This window comes from Heteronotia binoei, chromosome 1 (assembly GCF_032191835.1).
Source record: "Heteronotia binoei isolate CCM8104 ecotype False Entrance Well chromosome 1, APGP_CSIRO_Hbin_v1, whole genome shotgun sequence".
In the NCBI taxonomy this organism is placed as follows: domain Eukaryota; kingdom Metazoa; phylum Chordata; class Lepidosauria; order Squamata; family Gekkonidae; genus Heteronotia; species Heteronotia binoei.
In genome coordinates, this window is record NC_083223.1 from 61,920,810 (window position 1) to 61,940,144 (window position 19,335).

At 41.6% G+C, this 19,335-nt stretch overlaps 1 protein-coding gene across 1 annotated transcript in view; it reads left to right on the forward strand.

Moving 5' to 3' along the window:
• Nucleotides 1-19,335, forward strand: part of MLIP (muscular LMNA interacting protein) — a 112,621-nt gene that overhangs the window by 72,123 nt on the left and 21,163 nt on the right. The window contains exons 6-11 of the mRNA XM_060235162.1: nt 1,135-1,206; nt 4,359-4,409; nt 5,315-5,398; nt 5,497-5,556; nt 6,715-6,759; nt 13,053-13,097. Coding sequence (XP_060091145.1) covers nt 1,135-1,206; nt 4,359-4,409; nt 5,315-5,398; nt 5,497-5,556; nt 6,715-6,759; nt 13,053-13,097 — 357 coding nt within the window. The remainder of the gene's footprint in view (nt 1-1,134; nt 1,207-4,358; nt 4,410-5,314; nt 5,399-5,496; nt 5,557-6,714; nt 6,760-13,052; nt 13,098-19,335) is intronic.

The following is a 19,335-nucleotide window of genomic DNA, read 5'->3' on the forward strand; positions in this document are numbered from 1 at the left end:
GTCTTTAACATTGGTAGTTTGAACTGTGCATGTACAGAGAAAAGCACAGAGTCAAAATTATCTAGATAAAAGACTGCTTGCAGTCTGATCTATTCAATTTCCCCCTTTTTATTGACAAGTAGATAGAAACAGGATGGAAAGCAGTTGTGATTACAAACTGGGGAAAAGGATTAAAACACGTTTTTCCTTCATCAGTGTCTCTTTTCGTCTGCTTTTTGTTACACTTGTACTAGCAAACTACCAGTGCCAAATCAAGACTAGTGCCAAGGAAGCACTAAGTGGAACTTGTACCTAACCTGACTGCCCTTCAGTGTTCTTTCTGATGACCCTATCATCTGTGTAGACCAAAAGAAAAAAGGCAGGAAAACCCTTTTGTGCATGAGGGACTGCATGGTTTTATCCACGCTTGAAATGAGCTCTTGTGTGGACTCTAATTACATTAATATTGTTATTTGTATACTTTCACATACACATATACTTTGTATATTTTCACATATACATAAAGATTGCTATTTGTATTATGTGAAAAGTATGACTATATTAATATATTTAATTCTGAACTTGATCCCTAAGTGAGGATCAAAAAATCCAGACAACTGGGCTGTACAACGGACAGTTACCAGGACTGCAGAAAAATCCAGAAAAGCAGTGGCAGATTGAGGAAGGAAAGAGGCATTGGGAGACAGCTAAATTTCTAGGAGAGTGAGAGAAGAGGTGTCAGTGGAGGGGGGAGGAGGAGAAAGCTGCAAGAGCACACCAAAAGAACAATAGGAAGTGGTGGTGAGTGAACCATCCAGTCTTGATCAGCTACATGGTGTGGAGAGGGAAGGCAGTCTTGAAGAAAAAAGCCTGTCCTGAGTGCTTTTACCCTCCCAAGTCACTTGCTGCCTTTGGCTGTTACTTTTCTTTTGGGTGGGGGGAATCATGTTCCATCTCCAATAGCAGGCCGAGGGCAGTGGCAAAAGGCTTGGAAAAGAAAACATCCTAGACAGTCTTTCTACCCCAGGCAGCCTGCTAGCCAGCAGCTGACTGGAGACTTGAGCAACAGGGAAGTTAAGGAAGAAGACAATATTTTAGACCCCTGGGATATGTTTTGCCACATTAATTTGCCTCTTTTTGGCTTCTGATTTGTAGCCACACAAGATCAAGGCAAGCTACAAGGTGTTTGCAGCAATCCCAACGAACACATTGCTTCTGGAGCAGAAGGTCTGTCTTTCTTCAAGCATTTTGCAAGTTTCACAGTTTATTTGTGTTTACTTCTTCATTAAGAATTGTCTGCTTTTAAAATAAAAATACTTCTAAAACTTTAGGTTTCAGGTTAAGCACTGTCTCAGACCTACAAAACTTATGACATACCAAGACAAATACCATGCACAAACATATTTGGACTAAATGTGTTTCTTAGCTTTGTTGCTTGGGTCCTCATATAGCAAAACTGGGGGAACTTTATTATCTAGGAGGCTTCCTGCAAATTAAGTGACTGTTCCATTGGAGGAAGAACTACTTTAATTGGGGAAAATCTCATTAGGCTGAAGGAAGGCTTCAGATTTGCTTTGTGATGTGGTAGCATGCATGCCGATATGTAAGTAGTAGTAGAAGAAGAAGATATTGGATTTATATCCCACCCTATACTTTGAATCTCAGAGTCTCAGAGTGGTCACAGTCTCACCGCCCCCCCCCCCAAACACACAACAGACACCCTGTGGGGTTGAGAGAGCTCTCCCAGAAGTTGCCTTTTCAAGGACAGCTCTGTGAGAGATATGGCTGACCCAAGGCCATTCTGGCAGCTGCAGGCGGAGGAGTGGGGAGTCAAACCCAGTTCTCCCGGATAAGAGTCTGCACACTTAACCACTACACCAAACTGGCTCTCTAGTAGGCTATATTTGACTCAGTGGGTCCAGTACTAGTAGCTAGAGCCACCAAGGGCTCCAATCAAAATATTCTCTTTGGTCCCTCCTTGCACCACTCAGGCCTGGCCCAAACATCATATAGAAATAAATTACATGGCCCCCTGAATTTTCTCATCTAAGTCCACTTCCCATCTCAGCAGTCCTGGCTGTATCAAACAGTATGGCTTCCTGGCATGCTAACATGACTGTGCTATTCAGGGTAAAACTCTGCAATGTTCACATTAAATGGTTAAGCATTCATTCCCGCCCCCCCCCCCCAATTTTTTTTCAAGGATTATTTTGCAGGCATACCAAGGAATTAAGTTCAAATGACCTAGAAATTGCTGTGACTGTAAACTCATTGTGTTCCACAGTAGATTATCTCCATTTACTGAAAAAAACCTGCTTGATCTGGTCACAAGTAATTATATTTTAATAGAATAACCTCCACTTGGCCCGTTTCAATGATGGGTGATCCCTTTGTATATTATTATATAGCCTTCTAGCTGCTTTTGTTGCAGTACAGCCTGGGTCTCTTTTGACAAACATGAAAACATCCTACAGTGAGCAAAGGAAGAATAAAAGTGAATTTACTGTACCCAGTGGAAGTAGCAAATATAGTGTTTGTGCAGAAATGAAGTTCGGTTAACTGTGAAGATTTAAAATACCCATTATTTCCAGTGCAGCCAGAATAACTGTACAAGGTGTTAGAATTATTCAGAAGAGATAATGTGCCATCTTGCTGTTCTGTGCTTTCTGTACACAGTCTGCTGCCTTGGACGGCTTTTGTCTAGCAGCATAGCTTATCAGGAGCTACTGACAGGGAACGGTTCTCAATAGGAAGCAGAAAACGGGTTGTGCACTGTTTGTTCTGTATTAGTGGGCATACACATTAACTTAATAGAATGCAAATCCTCTGTGATGCTATAGCAGGCTCAGAATGTGGTTGTCCAGTTCAGCTCTGTAGCAATTTAGGTACACTGAATTGGCTTTTTTAAAAAAAGCACTGTAGATGTTAAGTGCTCTCTGTACACAACCCTGGGGTAAAGCTTCAATGAAGATTCACACAAATTTGCTTGGATGGCTTCACCAACTCCTTGCCGTCAGGAAGTCAGCCATTAATCTCAATACGGAAAAATGAAATGAAATCAAAAACAGAAAGACAGCATCAGATGTGAGTCTTGGGGGTGGAAAGTGCCATCAAGTGGTAGCTGACCTTTGATGACCCTGCAGGGTTTTCAAGGCAAGGGACTTTCAGTGGGGCTCCGCCATTGCCTGCTTCTGCATAGTGACCCTGGACTTTCTTGGGGAGTCTTCCATCTAAATACTAACCATGGCCAAACCCGCTTAGCTTTCAAAAATGGGCTAGCCTGGGTCATCAAGTCTTAGCAAAAGATAATGAGAGCTCAGCAAACAGCTTATTTGACTCTGCAATGTTAAGCTGAGTAAAGCAGTTTCTGAGACAGGCTCTGCCAGATCTCCAAAGACTCTGTCCTCTTTTCTGTGGCGAGGGTTTCCAGATCTGTGTTGGAAAATGTCTGGAGACTGGGGGTGGATCTGGGAGAGGGTGGGGTTTAGGGAGGAGAGGGGTCTTAACACAGTACAATGCCAGAGTCCACCCTACAAAGCATCCATTTTCTCCAGGGGAGCTGATCTTTCCCAGGTAGAGATCCGTTGTAAAAGTAGGAGATCTTCTGGCTGCACCTGGAGGCTGGCAACCCTATTTGAGGCCCATTACTTCAAACCATTGCCTAGCAAGAACCTGGAAGCAGTCAACATATGGCAGGAAGTGAGATCTTTACTTTGAATGCCAAACCTTGCAACTTGTTGTCCGGTCAGGACATAACACATAAAGGACAATAATGTACCAGTCTGTTTGACTGGTTTCTTGCCTTCCTTGGCTCTAAACATGTGACTTGTATTTAAAGTAGATAGTGCGGTGGGCTAGAAATCAATATGAATAATTCCGGAGGTGGGTCAAACTACAACACAGTGTGCATGCCCCCTCTAGAGGACAAGGGGGCACACTTCACCAGACATGCAACATGGCTAAGCTTTCACCTAAAACCCCCCTCTTGTTTGGGGGAGATATTAGTTTTGTGTCATACAAGGATGTGAAAACTCAGAGACTTATTTGAGAGAAATCTGCATGCTATGAAATTCATGCTACAAAGTTCTGTTTAATGAAAGAGAATTTGATCCTCTCATATCTGAAGCCTTTTTGCTTCCTTGTTTGATTAAATATGGCACTTAACCTATAGAATGCATCTGATGATGCTGGTTTTGTTGGTTGTTTACCTTATTTTGTGCCTCAACATGTTGGGAACATGGAGTTGTTTGAAAAATGGATAGGATAGTAATGATGGAAATAAATTAATAAATAAAATAGCAAATTGTATTAGTAGTTTATTATTTTATTATTTTTCTCAATCTTGTCTTAATTTCAGAATAATTTCAATTTATCTCCAGGCACTCAATGAACCAGAAGGTGAAGATAACACTTTGGACACACATTCAGAGGTGACTATAATGGTCTCTCCATCTTTAACTCTGTTCAGACTATCCCCGTGAAATGCACTGATTTCTTCTCATATCTCCATTTGTAATATTGTTTCTTTAATCAGAATTGTTGGTCACTACATAAATTCTTTTCACATAACAGAGGATTCCACAAGTCATATGTTGTCTCAAACTGTCTGTAGGCAGGATGGTATTCATACTAAGCACCTTTTAAAAACTGACTATTATATTGGAGCAAAGATGCCAATGGGGTAAGGCATCTTGCTACCACTGCAGTCAAGATAGGGAAGTCAGAAGGAACATCTGCATGTGTGAATATGTGAAGCTACCTTCTAGCAAATCAGACCATTGGTCTGTCTAGCTCATACTGGCCTTTTTGACTGGCAGCAGAAGTCATTCCCATCCTTCTGACATCTTTTGAAACTGGAGAGGCCAGGGATGGAATACTGGGCCTTTCTACATACAAGAGGTAGAATATCCCTGAATATTGGGCCTCTGCCTTGTAGAGAGAACTTATCATGACAATTAGGCAGGCTGCATGCAACCCTGAGAAAAACAGGCATAGACAGATGAAGAAAAGATAGATGCTATAGGAAATAAAGAAAGGAGCGATCAAGGAAAGATGAATAATCATTTTGACTTCTCAAGATTGCTAACAATGGGGGGATGGGTTTACCTCTGGGAGCTTAACAAAATGGTACCCTTTGTACCTTTTAAAATAAATATTAAAACCAAGTAGGGAAAGTATTCAGAAGAGAATGGGTAGTCAAGATGCAATATTTATATAACATGAGCTAATGCCAGTAATTACAGCAGCAGATCATACAACAGAGTGAAGCAAATGCAACTTGAGTTTGGAATGGAGATGCATGGAGCTAATGATGTCTGTGGAAACAACTTCTTAGATCTGCTCCCCTGCTCAGTTGAGACAACAGACTGAAGAGCTGTGTGCTGCAATTGATGAAGTCTTACAGGACCCGCTGCCTACGGTACTTCAATATCTAAAGCCTCAATTTACAGCCTTCTTTCCCCCTTTTTGGTTTCTGCACTTCAGTAGCTATTATTTGTAACTATTTTTTTTACCCAGCATCAACATGATACTTCTCCAAGCTCCTTGAATAGACTGTTGGCATCAGATCCAGGCAAAGTAAGAGAGTCACTTTTACAATATCTATCAGGGTGCATGTTACATGACCCAGTTATAGGGATTAATAGCTTTCTTGGATAGAGAAACAAATATAAGACTATTTTTTATAAAGGTCCTCTAGGTTTTTAGTTGGTCTCAGACCTGAAACTGACCCCTTCTCACATCTTTACAGCTAGAGTTACAAAAAAAGCTACATCAGGGAGGAAAGAGAAGTAAAAGGGAAGGAAGGTCAACTGGGAAAAGCCAGGCTCAATGTTGAGAGTTCTGCCACTTTCTTGCATCATTAGTTCTGGCGCATTAGAAACTCCATAGTAGAGAGAAAAAGAACCATGTGATGGCTGTGTGGAGAAGCTGCCATGAAGACTTGTGTGCTCTAACATTTAGATGTCCTCAGTAACCAGAGGAAACAAAAATATATGTCCGTCTAATGGTTAGTATAAGCCGCATTGCTCCTGATCATTGATGGGCCCCAATTGTTTTTTGAAATATATATACTGGCTACATTCAAACATCGCAAGCAAACCACAATAGATTTATGAGATGTGTGAATCCTGAAATCATCACATTTCCCCCTTCTGCCCCCAAATGCTATGCTGGTTGAGAAGTATAAACAATTAAACTTAATAGGAAGTTCAATTTAACTTTAATTTAAATTGTTCAATTTAAAAAAAACGATGGCTTCTTATTGAGCAACCTGAAGACAATTTTCCTGGGAATAAGCCCTACTGAGGAGACCTGATGTAGCCCTGCTGAGCATGGCATTGGTAAACCACTAAGTCTTCACTAGCGGCGTTCTACCTGAAATTAGCTGCTTAGGGTCAGGATAATAAAAACAAAGTCCTATTTGAAATCTAGGCCCCAAATTAATACAAAACTTTTTGTGACAGCACCTGTCACTCAGAGGTTCTCAGACTCTGTTAGACGTTAATCCTTGACTGTCTGTCACAAATACAAGAAACAATTTTACTTTTGACATCTGAGCACAACAGCTTAACAAGACATCTCTTGAACACATTTAAAACTGTTGATTAAATAAATATGCATATTCACTATATTGTGCAATTAAACAGCAGCTGGCAAAAAATATCAATAGAACAGCAAAACGTGCCTGATACTTGTTGCCACTATGTAATTCTTTTGATTAATCCTTGCTTACAGACGTCTACAGCTTCACGGAGACCAGCAGGACGAGAAACAAGATTTGTAAGTATTATCAGAGTCCAGGCTTAATCTGTTTTCAGTGCTAGAGCTTTATCATGTGACACAGAAATAGAATAAAGAGCTTCTGAGCAGGTGCAGACTGTATTTCTGTCATCACTGAGTGATGATAGAAGCACAGTCCCAACATCTCAGAGGTTAGAGGAAAGAGCTTTCCCATACAAGGCTGACATTTCCAGACTGATTTGAACCCTATGCCTCTTTTTTCTAGAAAGCAAACACTAATCATACCACGTTTAGTTTTTTGGCAGGAAGAATATCATGCATAGAATCATAGAGTTGGAAGGGTCCTCCAGGGTCATCTAGTCCAATCCCCTGCACAATGCAGGAATTCACAAACACCTCCCCTTAAATTCACAGGATCTTCATTGCTGTCAGATGGTCATCTAGCCTCTGTTTAAAAACCTTCAAGGAAGGAGAGCCCACCACCTCCCAAGGAAGCCTGTTCCACTGAGGAATCGCTCTAACTGTCAGGAAGTTCTTCCTAATGTTAAACTGGAAACTCTTTTGATTTAATTTCAACCCACTGGTTCTGGTCCTGCCTTCTGAGGCCACAGAAACAAATTCCACACCATCCTCTATATGACAGCCCTTCAAGTACTTGAAGATGGTGATCATATCACCTCTCAACCACCTCCTCTCCAGGCTAAACATCTCCAGCTCCTTCAACCTTTCTTCATAGGACTTGGTCTCCAGACCCCTCATCATCTTCGTCACCTTCCTCTGGACCCATTCCAGCATGTCTATATCCTTCTTAAAATGTGGTGCCCAAAACTGAACACGATACTCCAGGTGAGGTCGTATCAGAGCAGAGAAAAGTGATACCATCACATCTCGTGATCAGGACACTATACTTCTGTTGATACAGCCCAAAATTGCATTTGCTTTTTTAGCCACCGCATCACACAGTTGACTCATGTTCAGCGTATGATCCACTAAAACCCCTAGATCTTTTTCGCACATACTACTGCTAAGACAAGTCCCCCCATCCTATAACCATGCATTGGATTTTTCCTACCTAAATGCAGAACTTTACATTTATCCCTGTTAAAATTCATTTTATTGATTTTAGCCCAGTTTTCCAGCCTGTCAAGGTCATTCAGTATCCTGTTTCTGTCTTCTACTGTATTTCCAACCCCTCCCAATTTAGTATCATCAGCAAATTTAATAAGCATTCCCTCTATTCCTTCATCCAAATCATTTATAAAGATGTTGAACAAAACAGGTCCCAGGACAGATCTTTGAGGCACTCCACTTGTCACTGCTCTCCAAGAGGATGAGGAACCATTCACAAGCACTCTTTGGGTGTGATCTGTCAACCAGTTACAGATCCACCTAATGGTAACAGGATCCAAACCACATTTTACCAACTTGTCAACAAGGACAGTATGTGGAACCTTATCAAAAGCCTTACTGAAATCAAGATAAACAATGTCTACAGCATTCCCCCTATCCAGCAAGGTAGTCACTTTCTCAAAAAAAGAGATCAGGTTAGTCTGACATGACTTGTTCTTGAGAAACCCATGCTGGTTCTTAGAAATCACATCCATTCTTTCTAAATGTTCCTGGACCGATTGTTTGATGATTTGTTCTAAAACTTTTCCAGGTATAGATGTCAAGCTGATGGGTCTTGAAGATGGGGACAACATTCTCCGGCCTCCAATCTTCTAGCACCTCTCCTGTTCTCCAAGAATTTTCAAAAATAATAGCCAGAGGCTCAGAAATTACATCCACAAGCTCTTTTAGAACCCTTGGATGCAATTCATCTGGCCCTGAGGACCATTTCACTTAAAGAAACTAGGTATTCATGTACTACCCCTATGCTGATGCTAGGTTGGAACGTCATACCCTCTTTATATGTTCTGTTTTTGCCATGTTGAGCACTGGTTCCCTCAGAAGAGAAGACTGAGGAAAAGTAGGAATTGAACAGTTCCGCCCTCTCTTTATTACCTGTTACAATTTCACTTTCTTGCCCTTGCAATGGGCCTACCATGTCCTTTCTCTTTTTCTTACTCTGAACATAAGAAAAGAATTCTTTTTTGTTGTTTTTAGCATCTTTGGCCAGCCTAAGCTTATACTGAGCTTTAGCTTTCATAACTTTTTCTCTACAAGCACTGGTGATTTGTTTATATTCATCTTTGGTTATAAGGCCCTCCTTCCAGTTCCTAGAGGAGTCTTTTTTATTTCTCAAGTCTTTAGAGAGCTGTTTATGGAGCCAACTCGGCTTCTTTATGCTTTTTCCATTTTTTCTTCTCATAGGAATCATCTGTGGTTGTGCTTTCAGTATTTCGCTTTTAAGAAACTCCCACCCCTCCTGAACCCCCTTCTTCCTAAGTATTTCTGACCATGGGATTTTACGCAGCATAGTTCTAAGTTTATTGAAGTTTACCTTTCTGAAATCCAACCTATAAGTCTGACTGTGAATAGCTTTCCCCTTCCCTAAGACTGTAAATTCCAAAACAGAAATTACATTACCCATTGTAGTCACACTAGCACTTAAATTTACCAAACAGGATGACAGGAACCCACCTCTAGGGAGTGAAGATAAGTGGCTTGAGGGCATTAGTAACAGAAATATTAAAGCTTATCACTCAACCCACCTCTGATGAGAATTTCTGTCATAATCCTTAAGAGAGAAGATGTCTGTAGTTGGCATCTTCAAACACAGACAGGGTGTTTGTTTACTAGATATATACAAATCCATGTGTGAAACTGAGCCCTAGACATAAAGAACAGGTGACAAGTTAGAACTCTCTGCTTTAACCTGAAACTATTCTTCAAAACCTCATATTATAAATAGGGCTAATTATCCCTTTAACTTACACCCCCCCCAATGTCTACTGCCTTGGATGGCCTCAGATAGCCAGTAGCAAGCTGACCATGTGTCCCCTGCAGTGCGGGCCAGACCATGGTGTCGACATAGGTGCAGGCATGCCCCCAGAGGAACCACTTGACTCAACTTGCTGAAGTGCTCTTTTCACATTCCAGTTCATCCCTGGTTATAAATGGTGGCAGTATAATTATTCCCAAGGTCATAGAATTTCAAGGACAGTGATGTTCTGTATCCTTGGTGCTGTAGCCTTGGGAGGGCTTCTAGAGTTCTGGCACTGCTTGGTGGACCTCTTGATGGCACCTGGGTTTTGGCCACTGTGTGACTCAGAGTGTTGGACTGGATGGGCCATTGGCCTGATCCAACATGGCTTCTCTTTTGTTCTTATGTTAATTCCTGCTCTGGAGCCTTGTCTTCTGTTCTGCCCAACAGTACAGAAATAGTACAGTTAGCAAAGATGAGGAAAGACCAGACTGGATGTGTTACTTTGAGTAATGTTATAAGCAGGGCTTTTTTTTGTAGCAGGAACTCCTTTGCATATTAGGCCGCACCTCCCTGATGTAGCAAATCCTCATGGAGCTTACAGTAGGACCTATAATAAGAGCCCTGTAAGCTCTTGGAGGATTGGCTGCATCAGGGGTGTGTGGCCTAATATGCAAAGGTGTTCCTGCTACAAAAAAAGCCCTGGTTATAAGCATTTGTTCTGAATGTGTGAGCACTGTCCAGACACATTACTACACTTGCAGATAATAATTTAAAAAGGTGGATCTAAAGGGATATATGATTTTCATGGATAATTGGGAATGTGTGGTTATTTTTGACAACAGGATTTGGACAGTCAAGACTATGTATCAGTAAAGAGAGATTTTAAATCCCCAGAAGATGCAGTTCTCCCACTATTAATTTCTTTCACCATGTCAAAATTTTATTTATTTATTTATTTATTACCCACCTTTCTTCCACCACGTAATGCAGTGCAGCTTCCATAGGATTCCCCAGAGGGTCTCCTATCTGGGTACTGATGAGGCCTGTCTGTGCTTAGCTTCAGTAGGCTGCTGTATCTTGAGCCTCCCAGACATACCCTGGGGCCACAGTTAGTTTTGTTTATGCCACGTTGATGAGGTGCAGAGGTACGGAGATTAGTGGAAGCACCAATGGGTTGTGCACACTCATTTGGTGGAGGGAGAGAGCAGCAACATAAATTCTCTGGGTGAAGTTGTTTATTTCAAGATCAAAATGCTTAAGGCGGTTAAAGTTGTTCAGTTGGTAAAAATGAAAACCCAGCAAATGTTCTTCTTTATTTCATAAAAGCAAAAACCTGATCATGACTCTTCCCTCCCTCCCTTATCTCTCTGTTTAGCCACAAATTTGTTGCCTTGACCTTTCTGATGGTCTATTTCAAACAGTCTTTGTTCAAGGAGAAAGCAATAAAAGCCTCCAATTTATTTTTCATCTATATTGCTTAGTCAATGGCACTAGGTAGCTAGCAAGAGAGAGGCGCTGGGGGGAATTGATGAGCTGTGCTTTGCAGGCCTGTATTTATTTGAAGACAGAACGGAAGAGCTCATTCTCTCTGCTCTTCTGCAATGGTCAAACTGTAAAACAATATCTAGGACAGAGTTGCAGTGGGCTCAAGAAGAGCTTCTCCAATTGATCTGTAGCCCAACTGACCCAGGGGTTTCCTATTTATTTGTTACCCAATAATATCCTAATGAAGTTCTATGTCAGTGCTCAAGATCTTCGAGCAGCCCATTTGTTTCCTCCAGGTAATCTGCTTCAATTGGAGCACCTATTTGGTTTTTAGACACTTCAGTTCTACATTGCTGTTGCAGTCGGATGCAACAGCTTTTGATGAACTGAGAGGTGTTACATGTGGCAATAATTTTCCCACAGCAAATGTAAATTAAGAGTAAGCTTGCAGACATGGACAAGCAGTCCCCGACTGGTTCCTATTACGTATCTGCTGAGTGGGTTTTTTTAAAGTTATAGTTGCTATTGTTTATTGATGATGACACTGGAGAAGTTCAAAGACAAATGAAGCAGACGTGATAGAAACTTGACATGAAAATAGCTTTGAGTAGAATGCATCTTGGCGGGCCTGGGCAATTAAAAGGGTGTATATTAGTGTAGTTAATTTGCTTCATCCCCCTTTGTGCTAAGCTGGAGATAAAGTGGGAGCAAAGATCAAAACATATAAAACAAAGAATTAAACTATTTGATAAATGTCGTTTTGAGATCCTTTCATCTACTAGAGAAGGAGCCTTTTCAGTCGCCGCCCCCTATTGATGGAACCAACTGTCAGAGGAGGCTAGAGTCTTGCGGGACCTTGCACAGTTCCGCAGGGCCTGCAAGACTATACTTTTCCGGCTCACCTTCAATTGATCCTGACATGCCAATAAAGTAGCAGGAAGAACATCCATTATCCAATTGAACTGAAAGGATATCCTGATATTAGCACCATATTGTTTTAAGTGTTTTAGATTGTTTTAATTAAAGGCTGACCTGAACCTGTTTAAATGTAATTGTTTGCTATATTGTTATATGATTTTATAGGTTGTGAGCCTCCCTGAGCCTGCCCTGGCGGGGGGTGGGTGGTGGGATATAAATCAAATAAATAAATGAATAATAATAATAATAATAATAATAATAATAATAATAATAATAATAATACAACTTTTAAAGCCCAGAGCCATACAAATATAGTTTGTATCTGAGCCAACAGAAGGGGAAATTGCTCCCCCCACCCCAGTTCTTTTCTACCTCAAAATCATCCTCCCAAAGCTGCTTTTTCATTTCTTGGGAAAGGTATAGGATTTCTCTGTCTTCCTGTTTCCTCCAGTTTTGAATTGGAAAAGGACTAGAGGAGGATGGGGTCAGTGGCATTTCTCAGCCACAATTCCTCAGCTTAAATTTATAGCCTCTATGACTGCTTTGAGTTTTAAAAAAGTGGAATATAGGATTTGAGTCAAAGATTCAGTCCTGATATTCTCCATTACTAAAAGGAGAGGGAAACTCTGACGGGCATACTTGAATTCAGTTTGCCATTCACAAGTGCAAATGCCAGACCATGGAAATTACATGCAGACCTAGTACTGCGGACAAGCCTCTTGTGTACACGCTGATCTTCCAGAATTATAGCAAGCTCAGAACTAGAAGTCGGCTTTAACATTCAGAGCAAGCTAGTGTTTAAATGGATTAATAGGTAATAACTCACATGGATTTATTTTTGTATTACAAAGGTAAACTAGGGAAAATGGATATTTTATCCTTTGTAATTTTCTAGTGGATATAATTGTAACTGCCAAAAACCAAGGTGAGAAATGTGCCCTAGCTCCACTCTGGCTCTACAGAGGTGAGAAATATGCCCCGACTCAGCTCTCATTAATAGAGATGAATTAAAGTAATGCATTATTCTGCCTGACATGATAACGTAGGTATTTTGTTTCAGGCTAACCTCAACTTACAGACGCCCACAGCGAATGACAGTAAAAAGGTATGCTTTCTGTCTGCACTACAATTATTTTTTTCCAAAAGGGTTATGATGTCTAAAGTAGTGGCTGAATTAATTTATTTGAAAATGTTAGCTGTCACAGGTTCTAAGCAGTTAAGATAAAAACGTAAAATATACAACCGTAGTTAAACCAATAAACAGCAAAGACATCACATGCAGCCCATTATTGAAAATAATGGATCATTTGCTACCTGAAAAGGATCCTATAAAAATGCTCTTTAGAAGAAGTTTCCATCCCTTGCTCAGGCTGAAATTCAAACTGATGTGCACACAGCAGACCCTATTACAGAGTCTATCTGAAGGATCCTGAACATTTTAGAACTGGTGGGCTTCTTTGGAATTCTGACACACGAGTGGTGGGTGCAACCAACAGGGATTGAGGTTATACATCACTCGAATAGTAACTCTTCAACATCTCAGGCAGAAGCTCTGTTTTAATATGACCAGATTCTTTAGTATTTTATTGCATGCATACAGCTTAACCTGAAGTCACGCAGTAAAGATCTTTGAGCTGTGGTGGGACCTTCTCTCAAAGCAGTGACCTATCAGAAGTCCTGGTGGGCAAAAGTCTCACCTGGCCCCACCCATTTCCTGAAAACATTTGGTGGGTGTAAGGAAAGGTGTTAGGGTAGAATGGCACCCACAGGCACCATGTTGGGGACTCCTAGACCAAACAATTCCATGTTGCAGTTTTATTAGGAAGGAGGCAGTGGAAGGCACATCATAGCTTCTGATAGGTGCTAAGTGGAATCTCTGACTGGCACTATAGGCACAGCCCAGGCTAGCAGCTTAGGCATGGGGTATGGCACTTTCAGCCACAGCCATTTGCAGACCCTGCAGAACTACACTAGGTTCCACAGGGCATGAATGTAATTAGGCAGAGATTTCCACCAGGCCAGCACCAGGGCCAAAAAGGACAGCTGGATATCTTTTGGACCAGGGATCACCAGGAAGTCCTCTCTAGAGCATAATGCTGTTCTGGGGATATACCAGAAGAGGCAATCCCATCTGAAAGTTGACGTCTTCCTAACCACAGTGGGCAAAAGTGCTTTGGCAGAGATCTTTGCAGAAGATTGTACAAAATCAGGTTTGGGAATGGCCACAGCAAAGTGGGGAAAGATGAAAAGTGGATGATGAGAAAAAAAAAAGAATTTTGTACATATGCTTACATTGAACTTCATTTACCATGCGACTGCCAACTCACCCAATTTTGAGAGATCCTCCTGGAGTTCTTCACAGTCCACCTTGGTTTTCAGACAGGAGGTGTGTACACATTAAGCCTTTATTTTATGCCGATTGCCTGTGGAGTTCAAAGGTGTTTTAGGATTGTTCTAAGATAGACAAATATATGACTACAGCCTTCTATGGCAGTCATCCAAGGGTTTAATAAACCTGCTGATTTTGCTGCCATCTGCATGTTGGTAGATTGTCAAGAATCAGTCAAGCCACAATAGATTGGCTTAATTCAGTCTGGTGATTCACAAGGTTTCTGGTTGCCATCTGACCCATGCTGAGTTTTGTGCAAATTTATACAGATTGTTAGCATTTGATACACTATGTGATTTAGTGGTTGGATCTGAGAGATCTGGTTCAAAACCCCACTTGGATGTTAAATTCCGTGACTGACCTTGAACCAGGCATTCTCCCTCAGCTTCTTCCATGTCAAAAGGCTTTTGTAAGGACAAAAACGGGAAGGGAGGATCATGTGCATTAGCTCCTTTGAAGGAAGATGGGATAAAGTGTAGTATATGGATAGATAGGGTGGCTTTACGGAATGCTGATTGATGTAAACAGGATATTTTCTTGCCAACTAAATTTTTCCTCCTTGCAAAAGCAGTGTTTCACTAATGCTCTGTTATCAACAGGGATTTTCATCTGTCTGTTTACTGTGCATGATGGGATTTTTATTCCCATCATAGTAGAAAAAGAGAGTCTTACGTTCTATTTTGTACATTATTTTCATTTTAGCACCTGCAAGCTTTCAGATTCTCTTCCCCACATGCACACAGATCAGAAGTTTTGGAAACAATGTAGTCTTTTTGCAAGGCATATTCATATTTGTGCATGTATTTACTATCTTCTCCTGAATCCCTTTTCCTGAGAATAATCCTGCACACGAGTTCCTCAGTGTCCATTTTCTGTGTACCTACAGATGGTTTTGTTATTTATTCCATTATTTCCTTTCCATATCACCTTTCCTCCAAGTTTCTAATAGTGGCTTATGTAAGTAAGTAAGTAAAATTTTATTTATATCCCGCCCTCCCCCGCCAAGCAGGCTCAGGGCGGCTAACAACAGCAAAATAACAATACATTTAACAAAACATTAAATTAACCCCAAACCGATTAATACATTAGTTAAAACAGTTACTAAGTCTAAAAACATTAAGTTAAATCTGGCAGTACCGTTATTGATTGACGCTATGCCTGTCAATTTATGTAATGATGGCGGATCTCCAGATTGGACCATTTTGATGTTTCTTTGTGGACTTGGTCAGCCGTTCATGAATGCCTGTTTGAAAAGGGTGGTCTTGCAGGCCCTGCGGAACTGATCAAGGTTCCGCAGGGCCCGCACCTCCTCTGGCAGTTGATTCCACAAGCATGGGGCCGCGGTAGAGAAGGCCCGTGCATAGGTAGTCCGAAGTTTAACTTCTTTTGGCCCAGGGGTGGTCAGTCTGTTTTTACCTACTGACCTCGGTGCTCTCTGGGGCTCATACGGGGAGAGACGGTCCCTCAGGTAGGTCGGTCCTCGGCCATATAGGGCTTTAAAGGTAATCACCAGCACTTTGTACTGGACCCGGTATACAATCGGCAGCCAGTGCAGTTTGCGTAGCCCCGGCCGTATATGCTCCCATCTTGGGAGGCCAAGCAGCAGCCTGGCCGCCGCGTTCTGCACTAACTGCAATCTCCGGGTCCGGCACAGAGGCAGCCCCATGTAGAGGGCGTTACAGTAGTCCAATCTTGAGGTGACCGTCGCATGGATCACCGTTGCTAGGTCCCGGCGCTCTAGGAAAGGGGCCAACTGCCTCGCCCACTTGAGATGAAAAAATGCTGACTTGGCAGTGGCTGTTATCTGGGCCTCCATTGATAATGAAGGCTCCAGTAAAACACCCAAGCTCTTTACCCACTGCGCCGCCTTCAGCGGTGCACCATCAAAGGTCGGGAGAGATATTTCCTTCCCCAGAGCGCCACGACCCACACAGAGAACCTCTGTCTTCGCTGGGTTCAGCTTCAGCCCACTCAGCCTAAGCCATGTTGCAACAGCCTGCAGGGCCTGATCTAGGCTCCCCAGGGCAGAGGCGGGCCAGCCGTCCATTAGCAGATAGAGCTGGGTGTCATCTGCATATTGATGGCAACCCAGCCCAAACCTCCGGACAATCTGTCATTCTTCCCCCTTATATTTTATCCTTACAACACCCAACCTGTGGGTTGGCCAGACTGAGAGAATGTGACTTGCCCAAGATCACAGAGTGAGTTTCATGGTCAAGTGAGGACCTGAAGCTGGGCTTCCCTGATTTCAGACTGCCCCCCCAAGCTATCCTGCTTTTGTGCAAATGCCCACTGCATGTTAGCATCTGAAACACAGTGTCCAACATAAATTTAGCCAAAAAACAGATGGCTTTTAAATAACGACTCTGCCCCGTAGTTTGGTTTATCAGAAAAGCTCAAGAAGCACAAGACTTGATCCTTATTTGGAATTGAATTCATGCAACTTTGAGAGTCTCATTTCAAATGCTGCTTTTTGTAATCCATTTATAGCAAAATGCATGAAGTGAACAGGTTAGGACTACTGATATTTTATATACAGTCTCTGATAAATATTCTGGCAACTTAGGCGTGTGTCTAGGTGCACAGTTGCTGAAGACAGGCAAACTGGTTGATGAAAACATGGTGTTAAAATAATGGAAAGGAAAGGTCCCCTGTGCAAGCACCAGTCGTTTCCGACTCTGGGGTGACATTACTTTCACAACATTTTCATGGCAGACTTTTTATGTGGTGGTTTGCCATTGCCTTCCCCAGTCATCTACACTTTCCCCCCAGCAAGCTGGGTACTCATTTTACCGACCTTGGAAGGATGGAAGGCTGAGTCAACCTTGAGCCAGCTACCTGAAAACCCAGCTTCTGCTGGGAGTCAAACTAAGGTTGTGAGCAGAGCTTAGGACTGCAGTACTGCAGCTTTAACACTCTGCACCACGGGGCTCTTGAATAATGTAAAATAATGCAAAACTAGGGCTCTAAAACAGTCTTGACCTGGAAATAAGTTCTACTTCCCAAGGGAATTAGTCCCCTACTCTTTTCAGCTTCATGGAACTTTTCCAATCTCAAAATGGTATTCTTTCTAGAATAAAAAAAGGGCAACAAGAAGAAACTCTTGAGTTGTGTTTCCAGTATTTGTGCCATTTGGTTAAATAAAATAAAACTCAGTCCCTACATTAGCGGTCAGTTAAAAATATGAATTTCAGAATTACATCTCTGTTTCATTTTTAAGCTCTTTTTTTAATTTTAGGGAAGAGCTAACAATTTAATTTTGCAGGTGGCTGTGCTACAGGCTGTGGTGATTTGTCCGTTTATGACCTGAAATACCTAGAACATGACTAATTCAGTTGAGAGCTTCTGTTGTCTGAAGAGTTTCAGTCATGACAGTGTTGACTTTGATGGAACACAAACAACTTTGTTATCCATGACAAGTAGTGCAGTGGACTCCAAAAATAAAAGGCATAATTATAAAGAGAGGCCCTTTGTTTCTCATGTTCACAGGGGCCGTGACTTGATGGCAATTGAACTTTTGTCCAGAATACCGAAGGGGAAAGGTTGAAGATAAATTTTGTGGAAGAATAGTGTAAATCTGCAAAAGTTAATAGATGGGAAAGTATGGGAGCAATTCTTTGCAGGCCTTCTCAGATGTATATCTTTGACTCTTACACCTAGGAAACTGCCATTGGGATTAAATTATGTGCATCTATCTGTATGTATCCAGTTCCCCACTCTCTCCATACCTTAACCAATTCAAGTAACAAACACATTGCAGTCTACTAACACCATACACAAAACTGCAGCCTCATCTCACTTTCATTTAACATTCTGCTCTCTGATGCTTGTCTAACCTCCAAATGCCCCCTTAGAATCATTCAATAATGCTGGAGAATTCACAGAGATTTGGTTTGGGGGACTGCAAAATTGGAAGGAATCAAATTACTGTATTTTTTGCTCCATAAGACTCACTTTCCCCCCAAAAAAAAGTGGGGGGGGGGAGTGTGTGCGTCTTAAGGAGCGAATACTGCAAAAAAAATTCACACAGATGCCTCTAAATTCACACAAACGCCTCTAAAAACTAGGTGCGTCTTATGGTCAGGTGCGTCTTATGGAGTGAAAAATACGGTACCAGGTAATGTTTCAGATTATGGAGGTCTCACTACATCACAGCTTTAGGACTTTTTTTGTTTCAGATATTAACAACCCTTGGATTGGGTGAAGAAGGATTTCCAGGGACAGCCAAGGCTGTATTTGTGTCTGAGGAATGAAAGCTAGTTGTACTAGAATATGTGATGAAATGACAACATTTGGCAAAATGACAACAGCATAGTCATTTGAATTTTAAAATTCCCATTTGCTTAGGAATGTAGGGTGAGGCTCAAATTACCCTTGTAGACAGTCTGGTTGAAAGAAAGCACCGGTCCTTTTCCTTCCCCCATTTATTCCAAATTCCAAGGTAGTGGGCTGTAAAAGCATTAAAGCAATAATGAAGGCAAACCAAGAGACAGCATGCAGGCAATGCGGTGCTGAAGTGATCACATGACTCTAGGATTTCTTGTAAATTTATTGTGGGGATGCTCCTGGGGGTTGTGGGAAGAGGATGCTGTCCCTTGAGCAGCGAGGCAGTCATTCAGCTAGTGACTCTATGGGGAATCTGAAGGAGACACACATATGGCCTGTGACCAGATGAAGGACATAAAACTGAGGTGAACAAAGTCTCAACAACCAACTGGAACTGTTAAGATATTTCTGCCCATCTTTTTAACATCACAGAAATAAGCTTTAGACCTAGGGAAAGAGGATTTCATTTATACTTGTTTCATTTTATCTGTGCTCTGATGCTATAGTCCTGTGTTTTTACTCATTGTCCTGTGTTTTTACTCATTGATGCCATTGATTGCTTATATACTTAAAGATACAATCCCCCCCCCCCCGAAATTGGAGTTATTTAGTCTTCACAATAATTGGG